The sequence below is a fragment of the Lepidothrix coronata genome, unplaced genomic scaffold (assembly GCF_001604755.1).
Source record: "Lepidothrix coronata isolate B3197 unplaced genomic scaffold, Lepidothrix_coronata-1.0 Scaffold166, whole genome shotgun sequence".
In the NCBI taxonomy this organism is placed as follows: Eukaryota; Metazoa; Chordata; class Aves; order Passeriformes; family Pipridae; genus Lepidothrix; species Lepidothrix coronata.
The window spans coordinates 1,268,828-1,292,561 of NW_016690346.1; the positions used below are offsets into that span (position 1 = coordinate 1,268,828).

The 23,734-nt window shown below is 37.5% G+C and overlaps 1 protein-coding gene across 3 annotated transcripts in view; it reads left to right on the forward strand.

Moving 5' to 3' along the window:
• The window catches only part of NKAIN3 (Na+/K+ transporting ATPase interacting 3), a 358,213-nt gene that overhangs the window by 181,850 nt on the left and 152,629 nt on the right, over nt 1-23,734 (forward strand). For 2 of the 3 annotated variants that reach the window (XM_017829652.1, XM_017829654.1), the window contains exon 3: nt 1,952-2,032. The exons of the other annotated variant lie outside the window; for it this stretch is intronic. In XM_017829652.1, the coding sequence (XP_017685141.1) occupies nt 1,952-2,032 (81 nt within the window). The remainder of the gene's footprint in view (nt 1-1,951; nt 2,033-23,734) is intronic. 3 annotated transcript variants of the gene reach the window in all.

Genomic DNA, 23,734 nt, shown 5'->3' on the forward strand with positions numbered 1-23,734 from the left:
TTATAATAACCCAGCCTCCAGTTGCCACACTGCCCTTCTCTGTAAGACAGAGGAAACTGCCCAGGACCGTTACTCTTATTTTGTTTATTAATTGTCTACTTCTTAGGCCATAGCCATCTCCCAGCTGTCTGTGTACCTCAGAAGAAATGATATTAAAGCAGTTCTCATGTTTGGTGTGCAAAAATGACCGTATGCATGGGGGGTTAATCAAAGTGGGGAAAAATTCAACCCTCTTCACCTGAACCTTTCATTATACATCACAGAGAGGGGGGAAGGAAGAGGGGAACATAACCCAAAACTGAGCAAGAAATCCAAACTGATGGCACTTATGCAATGCAAATGTGATCCAACATATTGTAGATTAGTATGTTGAGCTTTAATGAGTAGATTGAACCAAAACAATTGCATATTAACCCTCATCTGGTCACAGCTAATTAGACTCGTAAAGGATCTTAGCAGCAGTTCTTCACTATGAAGGTTATAAGTGTGTAAATGTAAAGTGGCAGTGCTGCTGCTCATTGCATTTTTTCAGGAGGATGTAGCTCCAGTGTGGCTGGGTGGGCACTGGGCCTGTCAGGCAGAAATGCTTCTGAGGTGGACTGCCCAGAGAGTTCACTGGGAATAGTTTACTGTATGTTACTAAACAGTGCGTCTGTAAGGAAATAGTGCCAGTCTATTGTACTGCCAATTAAGACACAAAAGATCACAGAATCACAGAATCGACTAGGTTGGAAAAGACCTCTGAGATCATCGAGTCCAACCTGTGACCTAACACCACCTCATCTACTAGACCGTGGCACTAAGTGTCACATCCAGTCTCTTCTTAAACACCTTCAGGGACGGTGACTACCACCTCCCTGGGCAACCCATTCCAACGTCCAATCACTCTCTCTGTAAAGAACTTCTTCCTAATGTCCAACCTAAACCTCCCCTGTTGCGGCTTAAGACTGTGCCCTCTTGTCCTACTGCTGGTTGCCTGGGAGAAGAGACTGACCCCTCCTGGCTACAACTTCTTTCAGGTAGTTGTAGAGAGCGATAAGGTCACCCCTGAGCCTCCTCTTCTCCAGGCTAAACAACCCCAGCTCGCTCAGTCACTCCTCATAGGACTTGTGCTTGAGTCACTTCAGCAGCCTCATTGCCCTTCTTTGGACATGCTCCAGAACCTCAATATCCTTCCTGCATTGAGGGGCCCACAACTGGACACAGTACTCGAGGTGCAGCCAAGCTGAGTTAAGGTAGACACATTATTCTCCCATTCATGCTGTAGACGGAGTATGAGTTCAATACGACATTGGAGAACCCAGAAGAGATGCATTCAACTGTTAAGGTTGCTTTGTAGGATCAGGTTCATGGCAGAGGTGTTGGAAAAATAGTGAGCTATTTTCAGTGTAATTAAAGTACATTTTACTGTCAAAGACTCTTAAGAGATCAGATTTACCCTTATTAATTTAAAAGAAGAAAAAAATTCAGATTATCAGATCAATAGATCTTCTGTTTTATTTGGTGATGGGTTTTTTTCCTTGTGCCTTTCTTTATAATATTTAAATGTTATTTTAATATTTGCTTACTTAAAGTACTGTGTTATTCTGGAATTTCCTTCAACAGAGCTCAATCATAATTTAAAAATTACTTGCAGTTGCCCCAAAACCGGTGTTTAGGTCAGCATTTTGGACTTAATTGATATCAGTAGGATAGTCTAAAACTATAAAGAATAAATCTGTTTTATTGGTATTTATTTAGTACAGCAACGAGTATTGGATTTGTAATTTCCGGTGCTTCTTAGGGGACTTCTGTAGGGAGACCGCCTTTTCTGAACTCTCTGTGCTTGGCTGTTCCCAGAACAATGCTTATTGATATCAGTTTTTTTATTATTGATCTGCTCACTATAAAGTCCTTTCATCTTCACATTTTATTTTTCTGTCTTTTTGCTTTCATCCGGCTTTGTGTTTAGTACACGGTGTGGACTGCCCTGTGGGTCACCTGGAATGTTTTCATTATCTGCTTCTATTTGGAAGTAGGCGGACTTTCCAAGGTAGGTCACTTATCCTTCTTCAGTTTATGGGAGAGTGTTTTAACAGCAGGACTCTCAGATTTTAGCAGACTGGAACCACAGAGGAAAAATGTCATTGTTTGAACATACAATTTGATCTTTGGATCCCCTCTAACAAGAGCTCTAGCGTTTGAACTTCTCCCTGATAGTAAATAGCCAAGGGTTTGAAGTACCTAAATACAATGAATCTAAATTACAGTTGCCTTCTGAAGTACCATCTGAGGTGAGGGGTGGGGAGGGTATTCGGTTGTAAATTTGAAGTTCTTTTTGATTGTTGAAAAACAGGCAATGTCGTTTTTGTGGAGTTTTCAAGTGTGTATGAAAAGTGTGAATTTCCAAGATTGCTTTGAAAGGAGCTAAAACAACTACTAAGAAGGTTAACGTAATAAGTTTTGAGCAAATTGGTCTCACAGTGAGAATGTTAATTCTTATAAGAAAGAACGAATGGCAAAGGATGACTTTTGTCACATCTGAATAAAACTTTCTTTACATGGCACTCAGTGCCCTAGGTCAATTCCTTATTCAAACCTTTGATTAGAGCAGAAGTATTTGCTGGAACTATCAAGAGACATGTGCGCTTGTTCAAGGTAGCACTTAGGTTAGCAGAGTTTATGTTTAGCATTGTATCTACAGTCAGTTCTGTACAACACCTGCTGGTTTTTATCCTCGAGTTGGACATAGATGATACTAATCTTTGTTTACCACAACCACACTTAAATGATTCCAGGCAGAGTATGCCACGGCGCATGCTGATCCTGGCATTTTTACTAGAATAAATGTCACCATTACTGATTGTAGATTTAGTGATATGAACCACATCACTGTTAATTCATGCATTGCTTTTAGAGAATGCAATCCTGTGTAATGTCCTCTAGGGAGACCCTGCTTGAGCAGGGAGGTTGGACCAGACGACCCACTGTGGTCCCTTCCAACCTTACCCGTTCTGTGATTCTGTGATTTGTGTACTTCACTCAATTCAGAGTGGAACATTTATGAGCTACATACTTGCTAGCATTAAAAGTCCTAGCTTTTGGCTAACAACAAACAGAAAACTGGTAAAACTAATTTAATAAGAAATAAAATTTAATTTACTCAGTAGAAATTCCATTAAAATTAAAGCTTTCAGTGATAGGTTCCTTTGGTGATAAAATTTCATAATGAAAAGCTGCAACAATTTATTTTTCCTCCAAATATGATGTAGCTATGAGAAGTCATGGGCTTGATGAGGGAATTAGTGCACTTCATAGAGGATCAAAATAAATGATCCTAATGGTATGTTCTGATTTAAAAATCTATTAGATGAACAGAAGAGCAACACATAGAAGTGATGGATGCCTGAAGTAATTGTTCATTCTCATGATATGCAGAGGTTGTATTTTTTCATTTAGTTGGGCCATGTCTGTTTTTGTAGTGACTATTATATTTTATATATAACCGGTATGTTTATCTAAGGGCCTAGGAAGTGAAGCAAAACTTTTAGTCTGACCCCTCTGAGTTTGTGAAAATTTTAGTTGTTTTTCATTGATTTCAAAGGATTCTGATCACCTCCTTAGTTTAACAGGTTTATAAACCAGTAGATATTAATTGAAACCCTGCATCTTCCAGTTTCACTTCTGTTTCACTTTTAGTTCTTCTTATTTAACATATATGATAAATCACAGTGCAGAGAAATAGTAGCAAAAATATTATTCAGAAGTTGAGAAAATTCCCTTTTATTAGTATATACTTCAGTTGATCTTAACATTTTTGTGGCATTTTTATCTTGTGGTTGATAACGACAACATTTGAAAAGTATTTTCTCAACAAGTGAAAGACACAAAATTATTTCCGTGGAAGTTGACTGCTTTTGTATAGATTATGTCAAAGGTCTGAGTGTTGGCACCAAGTTAGTAATGGTATAATCTAGAATCTTGTTCAGCTAATCACGGAATTTTGGATTCATTTAATGCTCTTTCTGAAAATTATGCTAGAGATGATGAAGCCATCAAGAGACTGAGGTCTTTTTGCACCATGTGCCAAAAATCCTGGGTATTTATAAATTGTATGTGACTTGATTGGAACTCAGCTTTTATCCAAGATGTTAGCTTAAAAAATTCATCATTGCTTGCCATTAATATGTTCCTGTGTTGTCAGGTGTGATAGAAAGATGCTATTATCAAGATATGTTAGTGTGGCTGGGAAATAAAACACCATCATAAGCTTTCCAAGGATGGCTGTTTATTCCATATTGAAATCTTGGCAGGCAATAGTCACTTTTTTTTCTTACTATTGTACTATTTTTCCATTAAAAAAAAAAGCAGCTTTGTTTCTGAAATGTATACAGATTGATTATAATTTTAAACTTCTGTTGGCATACTATCAGGGGAAAATTATGGTGCTGTCTGGCAGATGACTGATTTCTATTGGTTTGTTTGTTTTTAAGCACTTTCATGTTTGTATTTGCTCTGACCAGAATTAGTTATCTGTTGATTGGAGTCCCATGTGTTTATTAGGTCTTCAGTCATGAATGCTGCAGAAAATATAACTTGATACAATGAAAAATGGTAATTTGAATTCAATATATTCAAATGGACTACTCACACAATGCAGACAGACTTTTCAAATGTCATAATACAAACCCACCACTGCTGAAATTTTGCTCAGATCTTATTCCTGCAGCAGAGAGGAAGATCTTCTTTGAATATTCGCTGAATTCTGCCAAGAAGTTCCACTGCAGTTAATGGAAAGTTTGAATGAGATATAAGGACATACGTAATTTAGGCCTGTTCTTTACTGTGAAAGTTTGAAACATTTTCCCTTCAATTATAATGCATAATGTTCAGATTTTCTTGGTAAGTTGATATTTTATTGTTTTTAAGGAACAGTTTGGTAAGGCAATCTCCTGGGAAAAGGATGATATGGATTCAAGTCATCTTGGGTATGAAAGGGAAATAAACGCAGCTCTCCCACAGCCAGCTGTTGTCAGTAGAAAACTAACGAGCAAAGGTTTCCTCTTTAACTACCTTATAAACAACATATGGGTCAAGCTTCTTTTTCATCTACATTAAGATGTACAAATAAAATTTTAACGTTTTTATCAGTGTTAAAGAAATTGTATTTGATCAGAAATAAAAGAAATATACCCATATACATATTTTTTATTTGTGTAAACTTAGGTTTTTTTCTGATTTTAGCAGTGATAAAACTTCCCATACAAAAAATGAAATTTGCTTGTCTTTTTTCATTTACTACTTTTATGAAATTAAAAGCATAATTTCTAGTGTTAACCATCCTGTATGAGAGAAACAAAGCTGTTATTGTAAAATGACCTTTTAATCCTCAGCTGCAAGATGACACATTGCTACATCCATATATGAGCTCATTAGTTGCTAGGATCTCATTCTTGGTCTTGAAAGGAAAATATGTATGAATTGTCATATTCCAGATTAAGGACAATTTAAAGCATATAGACACAAATACAAACTGTTTTTCAGAAGGTTTGTATGTGCTTAAATATTGACCAGAGAGATTCTAATACTTCTAATACTTCTAATGTGTATAAGATAGCCCTTCATCCCCAGCAATACATGCTTTTATGTACTCCTGTACAAACGAGACTTCATTTGTTTTGAGTGTAAGTTAATAATTCTAGTGTTTATATCCCTCCAATATTTCAGATCCAGTATGAAAATAGCTGTGTTTATTTGTGTTTATCATTTGCACTTCCAACTGATAGTTTTTGATAGCCTATTTTTTCTACTACTGCTTGTGTTATTGTGAATTACTGGCATTTCTTTCCATGTGTTGAAACCTTTATTCAGTAAATGTACAGCACCATTCCAGTACTTGGTACACATTTCCTAGTTGTTTGATATAGCTTACCTAAGCAGCTGGGCAACATTAATGAGATCTTTTCTTTTTCTATGATATTTCTGCTTATTTTGCATTGCTTTTCCATGACATGCTTCTCCAGCATGAACCTTGCCTCATTCTGGATTACTTTTAGTTTAGCTCTCAAAATTGAGCTCTGTGTCAACTGACTTGCATTTTTTGGCCAAGGATTTGCATGACACACAGTTGTATATTCAGCAGGAAACTACTTCTAATGTTTATTACCTGGTCCTTTGTTTTACGTGTTAAATGTAGGTGAGTGTGAGCTCTCTAACATCCCTATGACTCTAGCTTCTTGAACCTTTCCCTTGAAGCCAAAGGAAATTTTGCTTATGTTATTTAATAAAACAAGATTTTTCCTGTATTTTTCCCAGTAATATGTACTTTTTTCAATGGAAGTTCGAAGTCTGTAAGGCTCCCATCCAACTTTATGAAGCTGGAGACAGAACTATAGGCTAATTTATTATATGGATCTGTAGTTGGAGGATAGAGCTGTAACTCTGATAAAATTAATTATTTCTTCCATCTGAGGACAAAATGGACTAATAATTTACTTATTAAAATGCTGTGAGAATGGAAACATATTAGTCTTTTCTAAAAAAAATAGCCTCAGAAGAAGGGCTAATTATGTGGACTTTATATTGGCTACTTCTGAAATCCAATTTATTCCATCTGGTGCGTGTCAGTCAATCCTTAATTGTGGTGCAATTATATCTAATCATCTCAAACGGAGTAAGTTAAGCTCAGAGCCAATGCTAATTTGTATTAATAGAGATGTAAAGGTATATTCTGGGTCTTGTGTGTTTTTTTTGAATGTGAAATGAGAGCATAAACATTGGTTGAATTTAGGGCCAAAAATATGAAAGAAAAAGTGATTCTCATACTAACTTGTGCTGATGTAAGTGAAAAAACAGAGACAATTACTTTGGTGCAATTAGCATCATAAGTAGCTCTATGGAATTGCCCACTCCAAAAAGCTTGTGGATAAAGTTGGCTGCATCCATAAAACCTACATGAAAGATCAATAGATGGAGAATAAAGGACTTCCTTAGTCTAAGCAGAAGACTGAAGGTAGGTCATCATACGTCTACTTGCATGTAAGTGACTTTTGGGTGAAGAAAAGTGATCAGATTTTTGTCATATCCACTGGGAAGAAGAGCAAGAAATAGTGTGCTGAGCATGTGGCAAAGGTTTGGTTGGAGGTCAGGAAAAGCTTTTTTATAATAAGCACACTGAGTAGGATCTAAAGCTGTTACAAAGCCTTACTACCAGATTACTCTTCTGCCCATTATTTTTTGTCTATAGAAACAAGCCTCTGTCAAGAGAAAAATCCAAGTTATTGTCCATGTAAGGTTTAGGATAGGAGTGTTTAAATTTTAAAAAATTAGTTCAAGTTGAAGACTCAAAACCTTAATCAAGTCAAGAGCTCACTCACATTAACAGGAGCATGATTCTATCTGGGGAGTTTGAGGTGTCTCTGGCTTTTCTCCCCAGCAGGTGTGGAGGGACACAGAAAATAGGGAACTCCTCTCCTTGGAGGCTGACAGCAGGTGGGGTTTTGGTATTCAGCTGTGTGACACCAAGTGAGAGGCAATGCTGTCATTGCTGCTCACTCCTGGTAGAGATTAGACTTCTGTTACAGGCAAAACTCACGTGCTTTCTATTCCGTTCATGGATTTTTACCTGAACACAAATCATTAACTTCACTGTGAACAAAGTGAGAGTGAAAATAGTGTATTTCTTCTCTGCTGTACATGGTGCATGCATTCCTGTACAGCTCAGCTGAGAATTTCCTCCCACACATCTCTGATTCACCATCACTTCCTTTTGGTCCCCAACTCTCTTGGGAGACTACATACCTTTTAGCTTATTCTCTTCACTACTGCATGTTCATTTGCTTCAGCTGATGCCATCACCTGCTACCAGCTGAGATGTGCTAAAACATTGGCTGTAGGCATTCTTCAATTTATAGACATTACAAATTACTGGGTTTATAGCAGTAGTAAAATATAATCTCTTCCTAGTGTATGCCCCAGTAAAATTCAACTTGCAGAAATAAAACCTGATGAAAAGATTGGTTTTGTTTCTTTTCAGGTTTGGACCCTCTCACTTCTTCTTTCTCAACTTTGTTATTCCCAGAGGGCTTAAAAAATTATTGTTTTAAAAGTAATGTTCTAGAATCTTCACTGTCATGGAAAAAGGAGGAATTCTAATGAAATAGTACTTAAGTACAGTTAAGCTAATCTAAAAGCAAAGGAAAACAGACCCAATATAAGTTTTAATACTTGCATCATAAAATTCTTTTAACCCCTTTGACCTTCAGTCATTCTTTGAACCAGCTCTCATATGTAACACTTTGTTGTTTTTTTAAAAAAAAAAAACAGTTTCTTCAAATTGCTCCTCCCATCCTGCTGCTCTCTCACCATAAAAAGAAATAATCTCCATGTTCAGTTGTATTTAACATTTTTCCATAATGTCCTGTTCAAACAGTCACCTTTTGAATTTTTAATTACTTTGGCAATAAACCTGGAAACCAATTTACTGTGAAGTTATGCAGTGTAATATTGAAGAGACACAACATTTCATCACTTCAAAATAATAGCTCTGGCCATGGCTGGTGTTAGGTACTGTTAATCATAGATTTAGCATGTTGGTGGGGTGCCTTTCAATGGTATTTGCAAATTGTATTTTTTGATGTTGTGTTAAACTGACATCATTATGTGCAGGAGCAGAAACTATGTGTGGTAGTTTCTTTATAGAATATAATAACTGTTTCCATGAAAAGTTAGAGAAGAATTATTTAAGAACTGTGAATTCATAATGATGAAGCTATAGAAAATTGCATTTTCTTTTTATTTGCAAATTACATTTCTCAGACAAAAAAAGTGACTTAAAAAAGATGACTTAATATGTGCTCTCTTAAAAAAGAAAAAAAAAAAGAAATGCAATTGAAGAGCAGAAATGTATGACTCTGTTAGTACTCTAATACTGAAATCAGTGCACATTCCTCCGGTTCAAAATTTTCAACAATGAAATAGCCTCAAATGGTTCTGTTTTAGCTGAAGAGGCTTTCTGATTGTTAAGCTGAACAGACTTTGATGTTCCCAATTTCATGTTCCAAAAGTAATCTGTTGTTCACCCTGTTTCACTCTACAGTGTAAAGCTGTAGCATCGTGTAAGATTTAATGAAATACATGCTTACTCTTGAAAGGAGAATTAACATTCCACTAGCTTCATGGCACAATTTGAGCATAAGGTCATTCTGGGAAAAAAAATTGTGTGGAACAAATGGGACACAGATAAATGCCACTGAAACTGCAAAATGTGTCATTCTGATGTTGATTAGTTTGTTTAGGTGATACGATCACATTGCTGAACAACTTAATCAGGAGTACATTCCAGATGGTGCAAAAATTGAATTTTATATCCTTTCAGGTGACATTTAGAGTGGTTCATTATATTATATAAAAAAAGCAGCATTAAAATAGGTTTTTCAATCAGAATTGATGGTCTTCTGTAATCACTTGATGCTAAATTCTAATATGATATTTGCAGGGTAGGCCACTATCTTCTTCATTGGTTTAAATGACTGAGGTAATATCTCTGTGGCTTTTTTTTAATAATCGAATGTGATGGTTTCACTCTAGGCCTTCCTGGAGACCAGCTTATAACCAGGAAGGAACTAGGAAAGTGATCACGAAAGTATTCCATGCTATTCCTTTACGTAACTTGAGGTATAAATAAAGCCAGCAGGAGGGACCTCGCTCTCTTCCTTTCCGGCGAGGTTCAAGAACGATGGGTTCCTGTCTCGGTCTTGCTTATCTGGAGCTGAGGCCTACAGCGACTGCTGTTATCTGCCACGCGTGAGGGGAGAGCACTGGGCCGTGTCCAGCCATCCTGCCTGTTCAAAGGGAAGTGGTGAGATTTTTGCTAGTTTGCCTTCAGTTGGCTGGTTGACTTGCTCGGTCTTTGTCCCTTTTTGTCCTTCTCCCTTCTCCCTCCCCCTCTTCCCTTTTTGGGGAGCTGTTTGGGATTTCTGGAGTTGTGGTGTGTGGTATTCTCATTGTGTGTATCTGTCTCATATGTAAAATATATATATGTATATATTTTTGCTATAGCTTTGGCTGCTTGGGTCGTTTCTTTTCTCTTCCCTCTCTGGGAAGCGGGTCCTTGTTGTCAAGTTTCGGGGGCTTGGCGGGAAGCCAGCTCGAAACTTGCACAACATTTTTGGTGTCAGAAGTGGGATATTTTGGTTAAGTTTGGCTTGTTTTGATAAACATTTTCCGGGAAGACAGCCAAGCTCGGTGTTGTTTTGCAAACCAATCTATTGTTTTGGGAACAGGTCTGGGAACACTGCCAGAGTCTGGGAAAGCAGCCAAGAAAACTTTGTTTATATAAACAAAGGTGTGTTTTGGGATCAAGAAGAAATAATAACAACAACAACAATGGCCATTTCATTAATTTTTCTTGTAATTCTAGCCATCTTTATACCTGTTTTAGGCTACCCTATGGGGAGACGCCCAGACCTAGAGGATGGATGGAACGAATTGCTTCCATCCTTTAATTTTGACATCGAAGGTTTGGTAAAGGAGATCCCCATGGTTAGAATCAGCTCTAATTACTATATAAATTTTGTTACAACAGTACTGTCATTGATAAAGGTACTGGAAGTGCTCCTTAAACTTGGAAGAATGGTATTGTATTGCTTTCCCTCTTGTAGGAAAGATCGCGCCTCAAAGGGACTCACTGGAACTTTGGAAAGGGCTGCAGACAGGCCAGTCCCCGGGTGGCATGGAGCTTGGGGAGATTTCGGTAGATTAGTAGGACATGTGTCACCCCCCATTAATTGGGAGTTCACACCAGAACAAATGTTTGATTCTGGTGAGATGGCCCACTGTTTGGCAGAAGGGTGTTTTTCCTACAAACATCCGAATATGCAATTCTCCGCTTTGTGCTGGGGTCTGGCTAATGCTTACCGAGCTGCCATAGACCACCTTCAAAAGGTTAAGGTTGACACAGAAACCCAAACCACGCCACTTGAAACCAGTGATGTCCCTATTAGGTCCACAGAAGTTGGGGTCCAAACACAACTTGAAGTCAATGCCATTTCTACTAAGTCCACTAGAACTGGGACTCAAGCTAAGAACCGGAAAGTCATCGTTGCCCCTATTAAGAAGAAGAAGACGTGGGTAAGGGAGATCAAGGAACTTACGGACCCATCTCCGCAACCAGAACGCACAGAAGAAAGAGAAGAAGAAGAAGAAGAAGGAACAGAAGAACCTATCCAATCCACACAAGACATAGTGGACAAAGGAGTGGCAGCAATGGACGAAGGAGCGGCAGCAACGGGCGAAGGAGCAACAGCAAGAGATGAAGGCGCGACTGCGAGAGAGGAAGAAGTGGCTGTGACTGAGGAAGGAGCGATTGGAGGAGAAGAAGCAGCTGCCAGAGAGGAAGAAATGGCTACACAGGAAGGAACACGTCCAAAAGAACTAGGGGCACGCCCAAAGGAATATAGAGCAGTATCAAGAGAAAAGAAAGCAACAGTACAAACGACCGGTGGTATATTGTCGCTTGATGATTTATATCCTGACTACACATTCAAGGTTACAAAAGACGCAAAGAAGGAGCCAAAGCATCCCCCTCAATCGGAGGGAGAATTATTCCTACCCCTCCAGACCCAACCTTCTCTTGGAGGTGTGAATGATTGGAGGAGGAGGCCCTTATCACAGCACGCGAAAGATTACTCACTACCTCCACCCACTGGGTATTGCGAACGACGCAGGAGTCCATCCCCACAGCGTGAATGGCATAGAAGTCCATCTCCACGGCGTGAACGACGTAGAAGTCCATCTCCGCGGCTTTGGGAATAATGGGTATATCATATCTGTTAGCTAAGAGCTACACAGACAAATCTGTTAATGAAAACATCACACGCATATTTCTTTGAGTTCATCGGCTTAATTTCCAAGATCTTGAAGATTTTTAAAAGGGAGAAAACCCCCTAAAACGTAGCCTCACAATGAGAAGATAAGTAACTCAAGTAGCTTGCAAAATTTCTGCAAAGACACCTTTGGATATGAAAAAGAAATAAGAATGCAGTCCCAGTCTGAACTCGGTCCTGTGATTCAGGAATGCATGATGCATTGGCCAGTGACACGGAGAGGTAAATCCTGAGTACCTATGGTATATCTGTGCCTGAAGCACACAGCAATGCTTGAAAAAGGACTGGGTATTTACACGTACAACAAGAACATACAGAATAAGGAACAAGAGAATATAAGGGCAGGAAGAACTATCTAGTCATCTATTCTAACCTTATGTTTGTGACATAAGTTGAATTGTTCATGAAGTGAGAAAGGGAAATTTCCCTGAGTTGTGGTTTGGCTATAAGCAAGTATGACACACTCATCTGCATGTAAGGGTGAACCTAGGTTTTATTGCCCAGGATATTATTTTATCTACTTGTTGGCATTTGAATCTGTTTCGTAGTGATTAATTTGTTCCTTTTGTAGAAATGGGAAGACTGTTGGTGAGATTTGATTTTTGTCTTTGCAAACATGATGTCATGAAAAACCGCAATGAAAGATATTTTGATAACTTCTTTAATCATATTCTTGTTTAGACATTGGATCAAACACATCTGCTGTCTGTCCAGCAAGTGTCTAAATACTGAGAAGAGTGAGTGCTGTGTACAGATTTTGACCCTTATGTAAGGCAGTATACTTCTTTTAGTGCAAGTGCAGGCTTTATTTGTTGCCTGCTAAGGTCAAATTTATGTTTTTTGTTAATAATTTCTATACACTGCTTTTTCTGAAGTAGTTTATTCTTTGCAATTTTAGTTCCTACATTGGCCAAGTAAGGAGTTCTTCCCAGTTATGAGGAAATCTGTCATTTCATAAGTCTTCTAATAAATATTGGCACTCCATGTCCAGTTTGAAAAGAGTTTTACTGTTTTGAAGGGAGTTTCACACTGATTCATATGTTGCTTGCTGGGGTTTTTTTCTTCCATTTGAAGACAATTCTTGTTAGGAAGAAAATGTAATTTTAAGTAAGTTTTTTGTAATAATTTGCACATAAGACAGCCTGAGACCTCGATGAAAGTACAGAGGATTTATTGTTTGTGATAGTAGAATCTGAAAAAGTTTATCCCAGAAATTATGATGCTGAATCTCATGGTAGTTTTAAGCATTCTACATGCTTCTTATGGGACTTCATAATCAAAGACTCATTAGATTATTAAGGTTCAAAAAGACATCCAAGGTCGTCAAGTCCAACCATTAACCTAACATTGCCAGGTCCACCCTAAGCCATGTCCCCAGGGACCACATCGACATATTTTTTGAACACTTCCAGGGACTGTGATTCCACCACTTCCAGGTGGAAGCAGGGCAGCCTGTTACAAGGATTGAGAACCCCATCAGTGAAGAAATTTTTCCTAATATCTAATATAAACCTCCTCTGGGACAATTTGAGGCCATTTCCTCTCTTTACCTGTTACTTGTTACCTGGGAGAAGAGACCAACTCTCACCTGCTACAACCTTGTTTCATGTAGTTGTAGAGAATGATAAGGTCTGGCCTGAGCCTTTTTTTCCAGCTCTCTCAGCCACTTCTCATAAGACTTGCACTCCAAACCCTTCTCCAGCTTCATTGTCCTCCTCTGGACACACTCCAGAACCTCAATGTCTTTTTTGTAGTAATGGGCCCAGAACTGAACACAGGATTTGAGGTGCGACCTCACCAGTGCTGAGTGCAGGGGGACGATCACTGCCCTGATACTGCTGGTCACGCTATTTCTGATACAAGCCAGGATGCCATTGGCTTTCTTGGCCACCCAAACACACTGCTGGCTCATGTTTAGTTGGCTGTTGACCAGCACTCCCAGGTCCTTTTCCACTGAGCAGCTTTCCAACTACTTTGCCCCCAACCTGTAGCACTGCCTGGGATTGTTGTTGCCAAGGGCAGGACCTGGCACTTGACCTTATTGAACCTCATAAAATTATCCTCAGCCCATCAATCCAGCCTGTCCAGATCCCCTTGTAGATATTATTTAGATAGATGTGTTAATATGGACCTACCTTTGACTTGGAAAAATAATATAAGAAGCTGGTGATTGCTCATCTTCTCTTGATGTCATACAAGCAACTCTACTTACATCCTTTGGGATTCGTGAATTCTAATTTAGAGGAAAAGCAAGGAAGGATACAAGCTTGATTACAGATCTACATTAACAACAAAGGAGATTTTGGAAACTACATAGATCCTCTGTATCCATTAAGAGTTTTCCTGGTTCTTTACTCTTTTCTAATGTCTTGGCACATTAGACGTGCGTAATCTTGAACTTTCTGAGTTAATATCCACCATAAATTACTTTGGTCCAGGTGTCTGGTGTTGTAATTTTGCCTTTGATTTTTACAAACACTGTCATATTTCAAAAGAGTATCAGGAAGAAAGAAGTTTTGCGCTTCAGCTCCTATTGAGTGGTTCTTTCTTGGTGAACAATAAAGGCAGTGTCCCTACCTTTACTCATGGTATTCATTACTTTTGAAGGCTTCAGCAAACAAAAAAACCTCTAGTTAGTTCAATAACATAACCTTGAGTATGAAGGTTATGAATTTTCAACGTGTCTGTTTTGGCAATCTTTTCTTCTTTTATAAAATGCTTAATGTTTGTGTTGTGTTAATCTGTCTTAATTAGAAGAAGGTTTTTGATTCTGTAAGGTCATAGAAAATAGTCTCTTAGTATTTGCAGTTTGAATCTTGGAGCAAGTTTACCTCCTAAATTTGGTTTCCATGTAATAATTTATTTAACCTCTGTAAGGTGAATGGGTTTTGAGAACTCCTTTTCAATTGCACAAGGGAATTGGAGGGATTGTTCCTTGTCTAGATCATTGTACTCTCTTTATTTTTCAGCTGTCCTTCAGGGAAATTTCTTGCTCATGTTGATGATGTGACTGAATTTATTATTCATGAGTATCAGAATTCCTTTGAACAGACTTCTTCTGTTTGGATTAATGGGGAAAGAGTGAGAGAATCCTATTGGGGATTTAGCTGCCCTTCTGCCCTTTGTTTTGCTAGGAAGTTTATTGTCAGAGTGGCTTTACTATACCAGGAATAATGCAGGGTCTTCCTGACCTATTCATTCAAATGGGGAAGGCAGAAATGCTGGAAAAGAAATCACAGTGATGGTAGCAGTGCTTGACTAACACTGTCTTCCAAGGGCAAATGCTGCTTGTGAGTAATTTGATTGTGTTATACCAGCACTGCATTCTGTACACTTAGATTCCCTCTCTACTTATATCTTTAAAGAATCTGTTCAAGTTCTTTAATATGTTGTTTTGGAAGAGCTATTTCGTTGAAGGGGGAGGATATGTTATACCCATCTGCTAAGAACTACTGCTCTGTGTTATTGTGTTACTGTTCTGCCTGCTTGGAAGCAGCTTCTTTCATTTTATCCTTTCTTTCTTTTTTTTTTATTTTTTAATGCCTCCTTTGGTAGATCAAGAGCTCAAGTTTGATTTGAGAGTATTGGCTGAAGATTTTCCTTGTTTATCTCAAAGATGTTTGAAGGCCTGGGCATTTTTTATCCTCAGATGGTTTGAACTCGCTGAACTGTCTGCTGAAACCTCTGTCTAGTCTGTAGCAAGGGGCATAGATGTTATTCCTAAACCTGAAATTACTTATTTGTAGCAGATATGACACTATTGATTAATTTTGCGATTACTTTCTGTGAATTATCAATAATATTTTAATTTTTTTCAGCTTTCATTTCATTCAGTTTTCCTCAGTTTGATCAGAAATGACCAAACTATTGGCTAACTTGCCAGGACAGTTTATTTTCCTTTTTAGCCATCTCATCTTTACTAAATGATGTTTCTTCTCTTTATCTGTTACCAGGGCATTCACAAGAGCTTCTTACTGTTTTCATTTCAAAGGTGGTCTCTTGGATAAAAGACTAGTCAGTGAGGAAAAAAGCTATGTACACGTCCAGCTGTGAAGGAACTGCGTTTCACTAAATCTTCATCTCAAATACACTTGTACATTGTTTAACTTTAGAATTGTTCATGATTTGTTAGGAACATTTTCATGTCTACCCTGAGTTTCAGCTATGATTTTCTTCAGGGTATCTTCCATCCTTATGTCTTGCTTTTCACATAAAATAACTGTTTTTATTGTTAAATGTTGTAGGCATGTAGACACTTTGTGCCCTGCAAAATTAGCACTGTCTATGTAAATAGTTATTTTGGAAAAAAGAGTGATATAAATTTCTTAATAATAATTTTTTAATTAGTACTTCTTGATATTTTTTATCTATTTTAGGTTTTTTTGCATATATTTTACTCTTATGAATCAATTGACTACCCGATTAGGTAAAAATATACTTTATATTATAGTTTTAAAGCTGCAATTGCCTACAAGAAATTTAAATCATGTTGTGGTATCATTTTCCTTGAAAACATGCTAATATTTGTGAAAACGTCTACATCTTAAAAATATGCTTGGGACACATACCTGGTTGTAATACATGAAATAAGCATTTGGTTTTAACAGGTTGTTAGAGGGTTTTAAAAGGTTATTAGAGAGTTTTAAAATGTTCCTAGATGATAGTAAGGCCATCAGTATCCTAGGATATTAATTTTTAAATGTCTAAGACCACTTTTCACATGTGCAACTAGGTAGCTTGATTAAGTATTCCAGGATCATATTAACTTTTATCCAAACATTTTTGTTTTCTATAATGCATTTTACAGATCTGTGACATGACTTGCATCTCCTGCCTCCAGGCTATATAATTTTGATTGTGCCTATAGTTTAACAGATTTTGTTTTGCTGATCCCAGCTTACCAAGTAGTCCAGATGGCCCTGTACAGCTGCCTGCCTTTTCATTATTTACCCTCCTCCCTCTCTTTGTGTCATCTACAAATATATCCACTACAAGCAGTGATTCTGTATGTACTTCTAGATCACTGCTGAAAATGTTGAATAACATCAGACCTTACATCAATCCCAAGGGAGTCCTGCTAGAAAGACTCTTATTCAGCTATGATTTTCCATTGATAACTATGTTAATTAGCTAGTTTTCAATCTATTTAAATTTCAGTCCATTAAAATGTACTGCCGTTCAATTTTTTTCAGTAGGAATGTTTTGTGAATGCCTTATAGATGTCTAAGATTTTCTCGCAGCTGCTTCTATCAACTCAACTTTTACCTCTTAAAGCAATGAAATTGAGTTTGTTTAACAGATCCTAATGTCTTAAGATATTTTATTGACAGACATAAATTATGCTGCTTTTGCTTTTTCTCAATCATCTGTTTTTAAGTCATCTTTCTTCTGTTTACTTTGGGACTAAAGATAGATTAACAGTCCTTGAAACAATGCATGTGCATTTTTTGAACCTTATATAGGTTTTAAAATTATTCATTCTCATGCACTTCCAGAGATTTTTTAAAAATTAACTTATTTGCATTCATGGATCTCAACATTCAAAGCTTTTGTGTGATTGCAAGTTGTCCAGGCCTAAAGACTGCATACAATTTAGAAATTGGTAGATCTCTTACCAAGCTTAAAAAATGCTTCTTCTTCCTCTTGTCATTGTTCTTTACTAAGAAAAAAGAACAGAAGCATGTATTAAAGGTGTCTGCCTTTTTTTGCCTCTTTAAAGAATTCACAGTAAACATCTATTAGTGGGTCTAGGTCATCTCTATATTTTCTCTTGTTCCTAATAAGCCTAATGAACAATTCCTTACTGTCGTTAACCTTGCTAGCATGGATTCTACCTGACTTATTTTTCTTCATTAAAGATTCTCTACTATATATATTCTAATTTATATTGACAGAAAACTGCTCTCCATTTTTATTTTGGTTTTGGTTTTTTGTTTGGTTTTGGTTTGTTTGTTTTTTTTTTTTTGAGGAACAGGCTGACACAATCGGTATATGTGTGTGTTTGTTTGCCTGACACTGAAAGCTTTTTTACCACAAAGGATAAATCTTTCATAATTAAATTCTTGTATATCTGTGCTGTTACACATGAAAAATAGGTAACCAGAATAGAGGACAGAAGGAGCTGTCTACTTCCTCTACAGAGAGAAACATTACTGTAACCTCTCATTAGAAACTCTATAGTTGTTGTCTTTAGGTGAAACCAGAAGAGACCAGAGACCAGAGACCAGAGACCAGAAAAGACCACAGAGAAAGAGATAATTTTTTATTGCATCACAGTCTCTGTCCTTCATCCAAGCATCACAGTTATGAACCTGGAATAGTCCTTGACTTATTAACCCCTGAAACTCCATGTGCCGTTCACCTAAAGCTTCTACAGCCATTCTGTCTGTATTCTTCTTTTTTCCTTCACTGAGAAGTCTTTCCTGTCTTCTTAATATGCACAACCTCTGCTTCAGAACGACAAGAGCATCACACACCCAATGAGCTACTATAGCCTAAAGCACGTGGGTGGTGTGTGCAAATTACAGTGGTTCTTGTCCTATAACATTGTGTATTCCTACTACTTAGATCTCTGTATGGGGTTTTTTTCTGTTGTTTCAGACACAAAATTAACTTAAAATGCATGAGTAATCTCATTAAACTCGATAAGATTACTCACTTGCTTACTATGCATTTAAGTAGTTGCAGAATCAGCATTAAAATAAGAGGCGATCCATAGACCTCTCCCCTTCTCATATATAAAGTTTGGGAAGAGGAGGGGGCTTTAATATAAAAGCTAAAACAAACCCTAAGAATTCGTCAAGTACAAAAATCTTGTCCTGTGCAATAAAGTTGAAATGCTAAGATTTGATATACAATGTATTAAATAATTGCTCATGTATTGGCCTATCTATATTATTCCATTTGTATATTTTGCACATTACAACATTGTCTAATAGTATCTCTTAACAGCCTTTTCAAGTCATCTAGGTTGCATTTTCTTGTATTGATCTTGTATATGTTACTGTGGCAACTCTTCCGTGATTCTGTTGTGCTTTTGCTTTGTAACTTCTCCCAATACATAACATGAGGTGAGAGAAATTCAAGGAATTTAAGTCAGAAAAAGTCAGAGAAGGATATGTAGATGTGTGAAATTTGTGTTAATGTTTCTTTTTTTTTTTAAGCAAACATCTGCCTTAGTTTACTATTTCAGTCCATTTCTGAAATATTGAGTGTTTTAAAAAACATATGCTCCTTATAAAATAGAATAAAAATCACTGAGTATTAAAGCCATCCTTAGAACCCCAGTAGGATTCAGGGGTAAAGAAATTAGTAGTGTATTAGTATTAGGTTTGTGTGAAAAAGAGTTCACAATATTTTGCTTCTTATGTTATGTGGCACAGCCATTAGAGTTTGTCCCGCTACATCATGTCACTAAGACTGTGAACAGTGTAATAAATAATCTTTCTGACATAGCTTGTCTTTTAGTTTAGTACTTGCATTTTGAGTCCCTTTATTAACATGGAAATATAAATGTATTCCTTTTTTTAAGTGTTTTGCCAACAGTAAAATAAGTTGGTGCATCGAATAAGTATGATTTAATATTTCACAGGCTTATGTTCTTTCTAGCAGAATTATCACTTCATTTTACTTGTAATTCCACTTGCCTTAATAGTTTATTTTGTCAGTCCACTGAGTGGCTGTTTAATTCAGGTTGCACTGTAGATGAAGAAACCACAGGGGTTTACAAGTTGCAAGATGATGAACAAAAGGTATTACATAATAACTAATCACAGTACTGCAAACAAAATATAGTATTTCAATACTTGCACAGTACTTGCTGCCTATGGTATTATTATTCTATGCCTATGGCTGTTGGTAGATACCATTTTTAGGTGAAAGAAGTAGGTTTTCATTTTGTGAAATGTTGTTAAAATTTCAAAATTCTTGACTTTCTGCTGAGATGGTATGAACTGACATGGCTAAAGGCAAATGCATTGAAAACCCGATCATACAGATTAGACAAAAATTTTACCATGTTATCTCAGTCATTTATTTAATGAAAAGCAATACTCTTGTGTGCAAAGTAACCATAAAGGAGAGAGTGGGTTTTGTTTCCTTTTCTGAGGAGGAAGACCTCTGGAGGGCAGTGATGTAATGCTAACTTGACATCAACAATGTGTTTTCAGCAATGCAGTCACAGGTTTCACACAGGCCTCTCATGGGTTAGGATGGAGCTTCTCCTTTGAAGACGTTGCCTCAGTGGCAATGCTGGGAAGGGCAGCAGAGTGTGTATTCAGGACTTCTCCTACTGTGTCCTTCCTTAAATAGACCATACCTCTTCCATCTGCAGTCCCACCTCATCCATCTGCCAAGGTAGAAGAAAGTTTGCTGTGATGCTCTTTTTCCATAAAGTACTGTTCACCAACACATGCCATTGCTTTTCACAACGAGCTGTGTATTTTACCTCTGTGTATTTCTTTTATCCCTCACTTTCCAGACAGCCATTGCTTAGGTATTTGACTCATGGAAGACAACCTTGACTTCACTGTGTTTTTAAAAGGGACATGGGTGCTGTAGTGTTCTGGATCACCATGTTGTAGATACCAGTGACCCTGAAGCACTATACAAAGACAGTCTAAACCATTGTATTTGTTGGGTGTTTAAAAAAAAAAAAAATAAATGACTATTTATGCTTGATGAGTGAGTCCTAAAATGTACCAGGATAGACTTTCAGTCTTCTATTTGAGAAGCAAAAGTCAAATATAAGATTTATGTTTATCGAGTAAAAAGTCGGATTTTCAGGTTCCTAAAATCAATGACTCTTAAAATTGCTCAAACACTGAATGATGTGCATGAATAATTTAAGACTGTTTTGTTAAATGTGCAAAAGTAAGTTATCCTTGCAACGAGACTCATTGTAAATCGCCAGCAATTTACTGTGTTTCTGAAAACCGCAGGCATCAATTTACAGACAAAATTAGACCTGCTACTATACGCATGTGACATTTTCTTGATTTAAACTGTCATTCTGAAAAGCTATTTACTGACAGCCAGAGTTCGGGATGAGGTTATAAAGTTTACCAAAGAATTCCATACCACTGAGGTTGAGCCATATTTCTGCTCGGATAGAGAAGACCTCCTACCGCAACTGAAGTATCTATGCATGCAAATTAGCGCTTTCAAGGGAAATTATACATTATATTTTTACACATTTGTGTGCTGCAGTGGTGTATGGTGCTGTGCTGACATTTTACATCTCATAAACACGGTAATGTATTTCCAAAATACCTTGTTTCTTCTGAGGTATGTCAGAAATTCTGACTGTACGCATTACAGATAGCTGGCGGTACAGTGATATGCAGTGGCTTCATTGTTTTGTCTGTTCTCTGTAAGTGGTGTTTATCAAAGTAGTTTCTAAGATGATCTGTTTCAGAATATCATGGTGGGCTAGAGGGGAGAATATTCATCATTATTTACTGTGGATTTTTTTTAAATTATCAACTAGACTGGAAGTCTTCCTACCAGCTCAGTTCCCATTAAATTTCCGTAACATGTAGACGTGCAGTACTTGGCCCAAGGAATATGTTTCATCACTGTCTTAACTACTTTCTCCTCAACGTTCTGTGAGCAGTTTCAGTATAAGTGACATTGTCATTCTCTAGTAACCTTCAGAAATGAGCATGCACTTGGACATGCACTAACTTAGTGTATTGGGTCTGGCTGAGATGGAGTTCATATCCCCATAGCAGCTCCCACAGTGCTGTGTTTTACATTGTTAGCTAGAAAAGCTTTTATAATATACTAGTGGTGTGGCTATGCTGAGCAGTGCTGACACAGGATCAGCACTGTCTCTCCAACATTCCTTCCCCATCGAGGGCATGATCCTGAGAAGGGACACAAGTAGGCCATCTGACCCAAACTAACCAAGGGGATATTCCATACCATATGGTGTCAGCTCAGATATAAAAGCTAAGGGAAAGGGGAGGAAGTGGCAGCAGTCATTGTTTACAGTGTTTGCCTGCTGAAGCTCTGCTTCCCAGGAAGTTGCTGGACATTGCCTACTAGTGGGAAGTAGAGAATTATCCTTGTTATTTTCTGCTTCGCTTTTGCTCGTGCAAACTTACTCTTTTGCTTTATAAACTGCCTTATCTCAACCTACGAGTCCTTTTCCGTCTTGTTCTCTCTCTCCTATCCAGTTGGGATGGGGAGTAATTGAGTGGCTGGGTGGGAACCTGGAGTCCAGCCAAGGTGAACCACACTTAGATACTGTGATGTTCTCCAGAACTTATTTTTAGTATCAAAAAATTCCTGCTCAGGTTCTCTGTCTTGTAAATAGTTGCAAAGTACTTTCTAGTATAGTCACTCAATCAAAACTTCTCCAGTTTTGCAACCTATTGGTCTGGATAAGTCCATGATAAAGAAGTCATTGCAGTTAGTGAGTTGTTCAGGAACTGCCAGAACAGAAAAAGTGAATTTTAATTTCTTTTGCTAAAAACCAATATGCTCTACAGGTAAGATAACTCTCTGAAAAAATTTTCACTGAAAGTTTCAATCTTAAACTTCCTTATATGTTACCAGGAAATCAAATTATTCTTTTCAAGGATATGATATCCCTACATTTTGCATAAATTATTCTGCATAAAGAATTGTACATAAAACTAAAGACAACTCTAGTTTGAATTCTCTGGGGAGGAAGAAAGCCAGTCAGCCTAAAATTGCATTGTCTGGAATATTATGGATATGGTGTCCGAGTAAGTAAACCCAGAAATTATTGGTGTTGACAGAAGGCTCTTTTCTTTGACATTGCTCTGTCCATACACCAGACTGTTCTTTCCTACCAGATGGACACAAAGAAGAGCATCTTGTAGTGCTGCTTACTTGGAAAATTATTTGACCAGTATAATTCAGACACATGAAACCATTAAATCAGAAAGTGATCATAAACACTGAAGAACATTTGAGGGAGGTGCACTGTAACTTGAAAGTTAGACGTTTTCAGAAGAATGTCTTGGGGAAAGAGTCTGAGATAGTATTGTATATAAAAAAGGAAATGATGCAGACCACTAGGATCTGAATTAAGTGTACCAGTGCACTGGAGAAGATTCAGAGATAGTTTTGTTCACATGTATGATCCAAAGATGCCTAGGAGCTGATGAACATTTGTGTTATAGGCAGGGGGTAGCGAGGCAATGGGAATGTGTGGCAAACCTAGCAGAGATAAGAGTAAAATAAAGTGGGCCTCCTTGTAAACCAGACAAGCTACAGTTGTTGCAGTCAGGTGACAGTTTGATCTTCTGAAAACTCAGGCATTGCCACTCCTATTACTTCAGCCAAACTGGTGAAAGGTTTCAATGAGTATGCATCTTGGGGAACACATCTTAGCTACTGACAGTGTATTTTACTTTGTTTATATGAATTAATGGATACTCTTGATGTATTATGACAGAGAATTCAAGGTTTCATACGTACTCTCTTGATATTAGTACCCATGTGTTTTAGTATTCACTTATAGAGCTAGCCTGGGATTCCAGTGCCTTCTTCAGTTGTGCAGGTGGAGTTGCCTTTGGAATTCTGTTTTCGTGAAGTATTTGGGGGAGGTGCGGGGGGAAGCAAGAGATGAGACAGGCAAAAAAGGCAAACATCAAGGAAGAAATCAGTCCTCTTTCCTCTTATGCTTGAACAGCTTTGTAGGAAGAAGACACTAAACCAAAAAGGTTCTAACAAAGTGAGTAGTAGAGACTGGGATATTTCATTACAAATAAGTTCTTTAGAATACTCATAAAAAACTAGAGGGAAAAATAGGATGAACGGAAATATCCTTCTGTAAGTAAAAGTCTAGCTTCAGAGGGGATCTGGATTACTCAGCATACCAGGCTAGACGGGGTGTT